General features: G+C 36.7%; 1 protein-coding gene across 7 annotated transcripts in view; it reads right to left on the bottom strand.

Annotated features, from left to right (window-relative positions):
- NBEA (neurobeachin) overlaps positions 1-12,615 on the bottom strand; it is a 540,106-nt gene that overhangs the window by 43,766 nt on the left and 483,725 nt on the right. For all 7 annotated transcript variants that reach the window (XM_072976118.1, XM_072976119.1, XM_072976123.1 and 4 more), the window contains one exon: positions 10,012-10,164. In XM_072976118.1, the coding sequence (XP_072832219.1) occupies positions 10,012-10,164 (153 nt within the window). The remainder of the gene's footprint in view (positions 1-10,011; positions 10,165-12,615) is intronic.

Here is a 12,615-nt window from a genome sequence, read left to right as displayed (position 1 = left end):
TTGTCTGTCTGTAGAAGCTCTTCATATACTTTAGACAGCAGTTGTTTGTTGGTTTTAAATATTGCAAATGCATTCTCCCAAATGTCACGTGTCTATTAACTTTATCCATGCTGTTCTTGGTTGAACAGGAATTCTTAATTTTGAGGTAATCCAATTTTTTTCTTTATGTTTATGCTCTCGGGATTTTGTTTTGAAATAGCAAAGATAACTTTCTATAATCTGATGCATCAGCTTTATATTTATGGCTTTACTTTTCATATATTGGCCTTTAATCTATCCAGAGTATACTTTCACTCATGTGTGGTATAGGTAGAGATCCGGCATAATTTTTGTTATGTATAAGTCAGTTTTTCCAAAACCATCTATTAAAAGTACACACTTTACCTCAGTGACGTGTGCTGTTATGTGTAGTGTGTGAATATATATTTGAAATAAAGATATAAAACTGCTATTGTTACAGAAAATATAAGAATCTACCTACAAAAAGCAATACAATCCTTCCTTCCTTCCTTCTTTCCTTCTTTCCTTTCTCTCCTTTTAATCTTAATATCTGGTAGATTCGTAACCGAGCAGGACCCTGCGGGTCTTCCCAGGACAGACCCCTACCGCCATGTCCTCTGCCTGACTCTTGTTTGTAGAAAAGCTGTAGTCTTCCAGGCCTCCCCTGAGTCACAAAAGCCTGACTCAAGAATTAATAATTGAAAGGATGTGAACATGTAGTGACAAAAGCAGCATTTGGGCCAGGAGAACTGGTAACAATTTAAACAGTAAATTATGGCAGTCACAGAAATCTTTAATTCCTCCCTGAAGTATCTAAATAACAGTTTCTGATGTGCATTCCCTGAGTTGTTTCACAGATCCTAAAACTCCCACCACATAGAAGTTAACTATTTAATTGTGAGCATGTGGCCCCCAGACCTACTGGAGCCGGATGGTTGATAATGTTAACAACCCCTGCAACACTGCTCTGTTACCTCACCATTAACCAAGCAGAGAATTGTGCATGAGCTGATCACACACACCTTTTGACTCCCCTCCCTCACTGTGCCTTAAAAAGTGCTTCCCTGAAATCCATCAGGGAGTTTGGATTTTTTGAGCATTAACTGACCCAGACTCCTCTTCCGGTGTCTTACAATAAACACTGCACTTTCCTTCACCACAACCTGGTGTCAGTAGATTAGCTTTACTGCCAGCAGGTAAGTGAATCAAAATTTGATAACAGATTTATTTTTCTTTTCAGAGTCAATTCGACTATTTGTGGACCTTTATTCTTCCCTGTAACTTTTACAGTAAGTGTATAGATACATAAAAATAATTCTGATTGAGATTCCAATACATTTATAGACTAATTTAGGAAAATGGAAAAAATGGACATTAGGTTTTCTTATCTAAGGTCTCAGAATGTCTCTTTATTTATATAGATCATTTTCTCTGTACTTTATTTGAGTTAAAAATTAATATAGTCTCCATAAAGGACATTGGCATTCTTGGTTAAGTTAATTCTCAGACAATTCATAAGTTTTGATGTAATTATAATATTTGAAAATTACATTTTATACTTGGTTACTGATGATGTAGAAAATGCTATGCTATTGATGTCTGAAAGTTGACTGTGATCTTGGCGACTCTTATGAGTTAACTTCTTTATGTTTTTCTTATAAAATTGTTTTCAACCTTGAAAACTACATAAAACAACAGTGGTGATATGGAACATCCTTGTCTTTCTCCTGATCTTAAAAGGGTTGGTCTAGATGCAATACACACAAATACACCATTCTACACCCATATCCACCCTCCCACCGCCATTTTATATATAACACTGTTGGGTTGTTAGATAACATTTTATTTAGATTTTTTTTTGTATTGATATCCATCCATGAAATGGCCTTATTTCTTTTTTCCTTTTCTTTCCTCTGGAAACATTTTTTGATTCTTTGGAATCAAGATCATACTAGCTCCCTAAAGTGAGCTGGATTGCTTGCTAGATTTTCTAGAACAATCTGCATAAGATATGAATTCCTTATTGCTTGAATTTGGTAGAGCTCATTTGTAAAATAATATAGTTTTAGATATTTTTGGGGTTGGAAAATCTACTACTTAAATTTCTTTAAGGCTTTTCTCTATTTCTTCTGGTGCAATTTTGACATTTTATATTTTTCTCCATTTAATTTCAGTTTTAAAACCTATTAGTTTATAGCTGTTTATAATAATCTTTAATTAAATTAAAAATTTCTATGTCTACAGTTACTCTATTCTATTCTGTGTTAGGAAGAAGAGTGAATCAATAAACAAACAATCAAAAAAATAATTTTGCCTCAGATTTTTTTTTGGAACGGGTTATAAAATTAAATGACAAAGAAACAATAAGGTAGTAAATTAAACAGATAGTCTTATAGCTTGTCTTACTAGTTACTGCAGAAAAAAAAGAAAATCCAGTTAAAACATTTAAAAGCTAAATCTGGTTCTAAATCAAACGCATGTCTAAGAATTGAATTTTGGATGTCACATAATTAAAGCATGAAGACCTATCTGAAGCTGAAGCCTGACACTGAACTGAACTGTACTCTTAACAGTATTAATCTGTTACTAAATACATGCTATCTGCTTATTTGTTCTTTCTAAAACTATGTTTTCATGCACAAACCCATTTTGCACTTTGAAACAAGATTTTACTGCAAATACTTACAACTGAACTTTGAAACAAGATTTTACTGCAAATACTTACAATTGAAAAATATACAGAAATACTTGATTACTAAGCTATTAAGGTTATAATGGTCTTAATAGCTTGCTTTACCCTCTACTTGAATATCTAAAAGCAGAAGCAATTGCTTTAAGCCGGGATAAACCAATTCCCAATCCATAATTCTACCCTGGGGATCTGGGAGGAAGGAAATAAAGAGTGAGATTTTAACCAGAGAGGATATCACTTAAATGAATAATAGTTACCTAATTCTAATTTCCATATTGTCCCATGGGCATTAGATCGAAGAGAATTCTTTTTCTAACAGGTTTAGGATAAAGCAGCTCGGAAACTTATGAAAAAGGAAACCAGGTTAGTGAAATTAACTGTGATGAGAGAGAATGTTTATTTTTCTCCTGAATTCTTTTATTTAAGAACAGTGAATATCTCTCTCTTCTTCTAGACTAGACCAAGAACTTTTCCGAGCCCTTTCTCTTATTGCCTCAAAAATCTGCTTCTGATACTGAAAAAATTCTCCAAACAGAGTTGCATATGTTCCAGGGGACAATTAGAAAGTCATGTTGCTGCTTGTCTGTCGTGTCTATGCTGGTTTCTTTCCATGATTAAGTTGAAGTTATAGATACTACCCAATGAAAGATTTAATTATTTTAAACAAAGGTAACAGTTGTTTTAAATGTTTATTTGGGGGGGCTTAAATTATTCTATTACTCGATTGCTTCTGGAGGATTATTTTCCATTCCCACCAGCACCGTCGCAGTCTCAGCTCCCACTGCTCTCCACGTGGGTGACTGCAATGGACTCTGACCTCTTCCTCTAGCCCAGGTCTTGCACCCTGCTGCTGGAACAGACTTCTGAAACCATCATGCTTGTACTGTCCAACTCTGCTTCAAATCTGCCAAGGTTCCTAGTGGTATAACTTCACTTGCCCCCTACAGCCTTCCAAACCTTGATCCACCCTCCCCCTACTATTTCATTGTGCTTCTTGATACAAATCCTTGGCTCCAGTAGCATAATTTACAGCCCTGGCACATAGCAACTGTTACGACCTCTGAACCTTCATTGTTCCTTTCTCCTTAAGGTGAAAACACTTCATCAATGCTTCTGCTTCTTTCTCAAGTTCTAGCCATCCTCACTCAAGTCCAATGTTTGTCTCCTGAGTTCTCCTGTTCACACCCTATGAGGTCCTCTATGAATGTCTATGCCATCATCAGTACTCTCCTGTTTACTGTATACAAATTCACTTGTGAAAACCAATTTGCATATAAATTATAAAGTACTTGACAAAGGAATGGGGTTATTACCAATTAGCACTTAATTGTTTTAAACTTGCCATACTGTATCCTCAATTGGAATATAAGCATTTTAAAGATAGGGACTATACCTAAAGCTCCTTTAGCATTTCCCGTAGCTCCTAGATAATACATGTTTAATAAATATTTACTGGTTGATTAATTACACAGTGGGAAGATGTGTTGGTCACAAGAGGAAGGAAGAAAAAATGTCAGGAAGTGAGGATGGGTGGGAAAGAATTCATTCATTCATTCATTCATTCATTCAACAAATGTTGATTGTCCATCTGCTAAGTGCCAGACACTATTCTAAATCCTAGGATTACAGCGGTGAATAAATGAAACCAAAATCCCTGTCAGAGACTTTATATTGTAGTGGTTTTGTACCGACAAAACCCAAGATAATTACTAATATAGAGAATGCGCCCGAAGGTGGTAATTGCTAACGAAAAGAAAAGCAGGAAAGTTAAGGCATATGGACAGATGCGGAGGGGACTGCTAATTCAGAGGAAGCAGACAGAGAAGGCTTCCTAGAGTTTGTGACAAGTAAAGACCACAATGAGGAAGTGAAAGGACATCTGAGAGAAGAGGATCCCAAACAGGGGGGATAGTCATTCATTAATTCATCATTCATTCATTCATTCATTCACTCAATATGGCACACCTCTATGTGCCAGGATACATTCAAGGGATACTGTGCTACGCAAGACAAAATCTCCGCTCTCCAGGAGCACATCCCACTAAAAAGTAAATATACAAGTCAAACAGCCTAATCTCCCCAAATTACTGACCACCTACCTACAACATTGTCAGACTCTAACCCTACAGGATATACAGATGCGTAAGTATGCCATGTCCTCAAAAAGATCACAATTTGGTGGGAGATAAACATGTTGACTTGCGCTTTTCCTGCTGCTAGAATTTCCACTGAAAGTCCAATATGATGATCAGCACTAACACCACCTTCCCAGCTCATTCCTAGGAGAAATGACTGAAGTGTAGTGGATCTGCCTCTGGGCTCCCACCATCCCCAGTCTGCATACTCGCCCCCACCCTTTCTCTACCTGGCTCTGTAGGACTAGGGATATCTGAGGGAAAACGGTCACTATCAGGATGCTGCAGAAGGAAACCGCTGGCTCTAACTTTAAAATGTATCTACAGTCAACTGATTTCTACTACCTTCACTGCTACCACCCTGGTCCGAGCCCCCATCATCCCTCACAACACTTCCTAACAGATATGCCTGAGTCTACCCTTGTGCCTCAACAGTTCTTCCCTAGCACTGCAGCAGGAATGAGACTTTCAGAACACAAGTAAAAACAGAGTACTCTTCTGCTTAACGCACTGCAATAGATCTCCACTTCACTCGGAGTGAAAATGCAAAGTGCTTCCGTTGGCCTTCAAGGACGTACATGATCTCAGTCCTCTCCTCCTTCTGCGTGCCCCATTTTACTCTACCCCAGCCCACTGGCTTCCTTGGCCAGCACATCCCTGCCACAGGGCCTCTGCTCCAGATGTTCCCTCTGCCTGCACTGCTCTTTTCCCAAGAGAGTCTCTGGTTCATTCTCTCACATCCTTAGGTCTTAGTTCACGTCTCATCTTCACAGTGAGGGGATCCTGACCATCCACGTTTGTATTTCTGATCCCTTTACTTTGCACTACTTCTTTTTTCCACAGCATTGATTACTGGCTAACACACTAGATACTTTACTTATTTACTTCCTGTTTATTGTCTGTCTCCCTTTGATCAAAAGCAAGCTCTGAGAGGGCAGGGATGTGTGTCTGCTCACCCACCGGTATGCGGCAGGGAGGGCACTCACACACGAGACACCTATCTCAATATTTCAAGTGGCTGCCGTAGACTCCCAACAATTCTTGTGTTACGCTCTTTGCTTAAGCTTCTTTTTTGAGCAAGGTGTTTTTCTTTTAGTACAATATACCCCAAATGCAGATTTTTACCTATCACAAAAGAGACTTTTCCTTTACAAAGTGACGATCTCTTAAAGGATGTAATACCAGTCAAAGCGCTGTGCCCTGCTCGGCAGACTGAGAACGTTCTGCATTTGGTCCAGCGGCACCAGGGATGTGCTGAGCTGAGGGCTGGGGGAGATTATCGGTGCACATCCGTGAAAGGCCTTTTTCTAAAACAAATTTTTAAAAAAGGGCAGATTATGATGGATGAACCCAGCATTAGGGTAATGCTATCACAGATACTTTGTATTTCTGCCCTTTGTGAGGAGGTCAGATTATAATCATGTTAGAACTGAACACAGTGCTTTATTAATGTTTCATGAGTGAGTCGATGCAATCAGCCTAGCTTCATGTGGATAAATTAAACCAATTCTTGATGTAGGAACTCAATGCATTGAAAACTTATTGAAATGTCTACTAAAAGTGTCTATATCACTTTTCCAGGTTTGCTAATGAGACCAAATTTTGAATTTCACAGTTCTTCAGTGAAACACAATCTTTGACACTGTATTTACAAAATACGAATAACTCTAACCAGTGACGTATATTATTGTTCATAACTAAAAAAACAACGAACTAAAAGAAATATACGATTAAAAAATCAAAGCACTGTTTCATTTTAAAAAATGAGAAAAGAGAATGAGGTTCTCAGCATGTAAAGGCTTCTACAAATGCATCAAATGCCTTTTTAACTGCTGGCATGGAATAATGAAACCGATCATTTATAATCAATGATCTCATCCCTTTTTATAGCATTATTTTTGTCTTCTTTGCCTTGAATTACTTAATGACAGTTTGAGAGAAGAAGGAGGAATATGCCTTTGTATGGATACAGAATACTAATCTACACAGGAGATGAAGGGTTTTCTACCACTGCAAATGTCATTTCTTTGGGATATACGATATTTTCATTTTATACTTTAGGCTCATTATAAAGAACTCCTTCAAATAACTGAAGATAATCCTGGCCAAATTAGAAATATACTACAGCACATTTTCTCTAAACCTGCTTCATAAGCACTAAATCCTGTATGAGCTACCCAGCCAGTATGAAGTTGGAAACTTTTAATGTTACAAAATAATATTGAAAAGCGGATGTTGTACTCGTGGAACTCATGGAAAACTTAAGGAAAATTTAAACACTTCCATATTTTATATTACCACCCAGGCTTGTATATTACAGAAATATTCATCAAAAAATATTTCTCCAGCAAAAAAAGAAGAAAATAGGTAGATAATTGGTCACATTTTCTATTTTTAACACAGATGGCTGACCTTACTTCCATGTGGTATCTGTATGGTCATTTCTTAACAGGATGATGGGACAATAGACCAGAGGCTGGAGCAAAGGAAACTATGAACAGGGTGCTGTGAAGGAAAACTTCAAGTTGAAGAAAAGTAGTACAGGAGACACTGAGACAGGAGAACTATAGACAAACACAGCTACATTTTGTAAGTTGTCTTTTGATAGCTCTGATGCTTTAAGACTCTTCCCAGTGGCAGCAGCCTGGGTCTGCCCTTTCGCTCAATTTCGATGCACCAGGAATGGCGGTTCTAGGTAAAGAATCCTGTTGATACGCATGCTAGCTTTCCCTTCCTGTTATTGTGTAGAATCCCTTTCAGGAAAACCCAAGGAAAGAAGATAGAAAGAATAAACACTTCTCAAGCCACCAATTACGTGTTGACTAGGCACTTCCTACACAGGATCGGTTTAACCAGGCACTGCGTCCTGGTGCTGCAGAGAAGCAAGACTGGGGAAATTTGATTTTCCCAAATAAGCAGAATTTTGTGGGAAGCCTTTCATTCCATGAAGGAAACGTTTAGTTCACAAGTCTTACCAGATTCATTTATGTCTATAAGATACCAAGAAACTGGTTTTGAATAGAGGAAAAACCCAGTGCCTTGAATTTTATGATAAATAACATTTTGGGGGGAAAGATTCATTAGGTATACCCACTCTACAGATGAGAAATATGAGGACCAGAGATATTCCATAATTTACTCCAGCCAATGAAGCCAGCAAATATCAAAGCTCAGATTCATGAGCAGAAAACTTTTAAACTCCAAGTCATAATCCTTCCAATATAACCACCTGGCATTTATTAATTATTAGCACATTAGCACATGAAAACCTATGCTCAATCAGTTGGGTTCAACAGCATGAGCAAGAGAAAATTTGGTTCAACAGTTTTTGGCTACTTTGCATTCTGTTTCACTAGCTTGGACCTAACTAGACACCATGATGAAATCATTAAGATTATTACCTCTGTGTGATTCATTCATTCACTCAGCAAATATTTAATGACTAACTACTCTTGCCAGGCCCAGTTCTACACTCTAGAAATACACAGTGGCTGATGTGGCTGAGAGACACAGCTCAGTCACTCAGCCCAGACACAGCTCAGTATGTAGGGGTCTCTCGGGCTGAATCTGTAGGTCTGGAATCCTGACACTGACATTACAGCCAGTACTCAAGTGTGTTAAGGATAGTCTGGTAACGGACTACCAATTCTAAAAGTCAGTCTAGATTTTTAGAAGTATGCATTATTAAAGGATAAATTCTTCAAACTAGAAAGATAAGTTGAAGAACTAATCTGTTTTTCAAGGAGACTGTATGAAATTACTCTATAGATCTGAAAGTGCCAAGTTACAGATTGAAAAGTGCGAGAAATCGTACATAAATGTATGTAATACATGATGTTACCTCGGGGGAAATGAGATTGCAGATTATCTCTACAGAACCTTAAACATAGGTCTACTGGCTCACTAACAGCTTTCTAAAATAAAGGGTATTGAAAGTAAAATATTTCTTAGAGACAGAAAACAGAGCCTTGAAATTGAAGGAAGCATGTGACTGACAGTGAAAAAAGAGACACAAAATCAGGGGTTTGAGGAAAGAACCACATATTATATGATTCTATTTACTTGAAATGTCCAGAATAGGCAAATCTATAGTGACAGAAAGCAGATTAGTGGTTGCCTAGGGCCGGTTGGGGAAACAGCGAAAAACGAGGGGAGACGCTAAAGGGTACTGGGTTTCTTTATGGGGCAATAAAAACGTTCCACTTGATTGTGGTGATGGTTACATGACTCTGGGAATAGACTAAAACCCCCTGTTTTGTTTTTTTTTTTAATTTTAAATGGCTGAATTGCGTGGTATGTGATTTAGATCTGTGTGATATATGTGCATTATACAGCTCTTAACAGAAGGGACTAAGGGAGATGTGAAGTCCATTGTGATGTGGACCTTATTTGGATTCTGACTCAAATAAACAAGCTGTAAAAATTAGAATAAAACATTTATGAGACAGCTGGAAAAAACTGGGAGTAAAATAGGGTTAAAAACATATTTTGGGTCATTGGCTTTATTGATATAATTCCTCACTTGGCCAAGAACAACAGTACACTAGAGAGGCAGTTTGGTAAAGTGGTTCAGTTTCATATACCATAACCACATTGAGATTAAAATCTCCTTAAAAGTGGATAGAATATATTAAAATCTATAAAATAACCATATGTAAACGTTCTATTTACACATTTTTTATTTGAACACCCAAGCATCTGTCATACAGATTTAAAAAGTAATGACATTTTCTTCCTATGAATGCTTACTAGATGGGTGCTCTCTTAAAGTCAAGTATATTATATTTTAAGGTATGTTTCACAGTTTATATTCTCCTACTTACAAATATATTCTGAATGTATGTTATTTTATTTTGAATATTTTATCAGTGAAAAGAGAGTGCAGATTTAGCCAGCAGACAAAAATAAGGAATAGGCATTTATTTCAAGCATTTTAGAATGCTGTATTCGTCAACAGATGCTCATTTGATTTTTTCCTAAGGAAGCAAAAATAACTGAGTTACCATTACTTTATTGGTCCTCATGAAAGGAAAATCCACTCTACAGTAGAGAATGCTTTAAAAGCCATGCTTTTTTTTTCTTAAAATTTTAACCTTGCATTTACAGATGTTAAAAACAAAACAAACCTATGGAATATTTTTTACTTCCTTGTGACTACTCAAGCAAAAACAAAATCTCTCTTACCATCCTGTTGATCCGTACAAAGTCTTCAGGTTTCTTCGCCCAAGGGGGAAGATCGACATCATTTACCACCACTTCATCTTCTCTGACTCCAAGATTATATCCGTTACTGTTGACAAACATCTCTGGTAGGTAATAGAACTCTGGAATTAGTTCCTGCCAGGAATAAAAATGGAGAATATTAAACCACTTTAAAAATCAGTTGAAAAAAATACTAATTTATAACAACTTATAAGCAGAATTAATTTCTTTACTCAAATCCAATATTTTATTACTTAATTCTATTCTTCATTTAATTTTCCTTAGATAATAGTCTAGGAAGAGAAGACAAACATTTTTCTTGAACATTATGCTTAACAAATCAATTTATAAGATTTTCAATCTTACTTTGTCACAAATTAGTTATAAGAAATGGGTTATAGGATCTATAGGATCAACAATAGTTCCCAATACTATTAGTAAACAAAAATATAAAGCTATATCTACAAGTCTATGTTGTTCAACAAACTTTTCCAAATATTACTAGTAAAATACCTAAATTAAAAACACTTGTTGCCAGTATTGGTTAAAAATCATGAAATCTCTTCTACTTTTCTTTTTTACTCCATTGGCAATTATAACACATGATTTTTATGAAGAGATTCAGTTTCATTTTGTAATTTGGCAAAATAAGTTATTTTTATACCTACCACTTAGCATAATTAAGAGATGATATGTAACAAAACAGGTTTTAAATATGTGATACATGCCACCTAATAATAAGTTCTTAATTTGAATGCACAGACAACTTGTGCTACTTGTATGTAAGTATGGTATTAATAACTGGGTTCAAGACAAACTTGTGTTTGATGCACAACGTCTAATACATGGTTTATATAACTTTAGAATGAATATGATATAGAAAAGAACTGATTTGATGACCTTAAAATTTTTATTTGTTCTCAAATTAAATGAAAAAAATGAAAACAAAAACATTAGTTTTATACCATCAATATGAAAAATACTGATCTTTTCAGACATCAAGATAAGGGTTAAATTAACTTTAAATTATATTGTGAAAAGCATAAGAACATTTATTTGTGTAACATTTCCAACACTGATGGCATAGAACCTCAAATTTGAGTCTTACTGTGGGATACATAGGGATACAAAAACTTAGGGGAAAAAAAAAAAAAGCCAGACACTGAGGTCTTCAAATAAACTGGATTCTTCAGCCCAAGAAAAGCATACACAAGAGTTTTGCTTTATGGGTTCTCCTACTAAAACCAATGTTTATTTGTTACAGCATAAGTAGGTGTTTATCTAGTAATACTCAGTGAGAATTTGATCATTATCCATTCTTTTGATGATAAATGTGAACCATAAGAAGAATACAACAATGTGTATTTTCTCCAGCATTATGGGAGCGTGAACAGACTCATGTAAATGAATTTTCTGGATAAACGGAGCTTAGTTTTTTAAGAATCATCAGTTTTCTTCTATTTAAACCATTTAAATAGAAAACTTTCTAAAATCCATTGCATAAGTCGCTGATATTTATTTACTCATGTAGTAGAATTGGAGTACCAGGCATTGTGATGGGTACTAAGAAAACAAACAATGAGCAAACATGGCCTTACTTTTGAGTAACTCATAGTTTCGTCTATGGGGCAGATGTGTAAACAGATGATTATAATACACAACAATAATAGCTGTGAAAGAACTATAAACAAAGCACAAGGGAGCAGAGAGCACAGAGCAGGAACTCTGGGCAAGTCAGAAGAGATTTCACCGGGGACTGGACAGTGAGTTAGACCACGGCTAAGATAAAGATGGGAAAAGGGGCAGGGGGACCATCGGGGAGTGGTAAGAACTGAGTACAGGTGGAGCGCAGGACGTATTAGGGGATAGATCAAGATGGGGGAGGGAGGATGAGACGGTGGGAAGTACATGGAGTCAGAGGATGAAGGAAGTTTTATGCCAACCCTAACCTGTCTGGATTTTGTTTTACTGATAATAATTTTAAAGAAGAGCTACTGATATGTTTTAAAGCAAGATTTTGGGTGTCAAAGTAAAGGATGAACTGGCGAGGGGAGAGACTAGGTATATGTGTTGGAGGCAGGGGGAAGGGTCCCCAGCAGCAGCACAGAGGATGGGAGGGGAGTGGGAAGGACAATGGCTGGTTGTGTCGAGTAAGGGGACCTAGTGTTGGACTGCACCAAAGAGGTCATCTGCAACACACGTGAGGATGAGTGAACAAAGATGTGGATCCAGTGATGCAAAAGTGAGAGGGAAGTGGACGGCTCACACTGAGAAGCAAATATATATTAACAATAAACTGTCTGCAAGACATCAAGGGCACAATGAACTGTGGGAAAGAACTACAGTGAAATTAATATGTTAATGAAAAGTTTCAGTGACTTGACTGTGAAAGTGGAAGTTGAGAAGGGGCTGAAAGAAAAGCTAATAGGTAAACAAACATCCTTATTTGCAAATAACAATACAGCTTAGTTGGTTGATAAAACAGAAGCTAAAGGGTGCTTTAGCAATATTCTACCAGCAATGACTATGATGAGTGTGATTTCTGGGCTGGGTAAGCATGAATGTACACCATATTGCACTGAGAGG

Source organism: Vicugna pacos, chromosome 14 (genome assembly GCF_048564905.1).
Source record: "Vicugna pacos chromosome 14, VicPac4, whole genome shotgun sequence".
In the NCBI taxonomy this organism is placed as follows: Eukaryota; Metazoa; Chordata; class Mammalia; order Artiodactyla; family Camelidae; genus Vicugna; species Vicugna pacos.
This window is presented reverse-complemented; position numbering and strand designations above follow the sequence as displayed.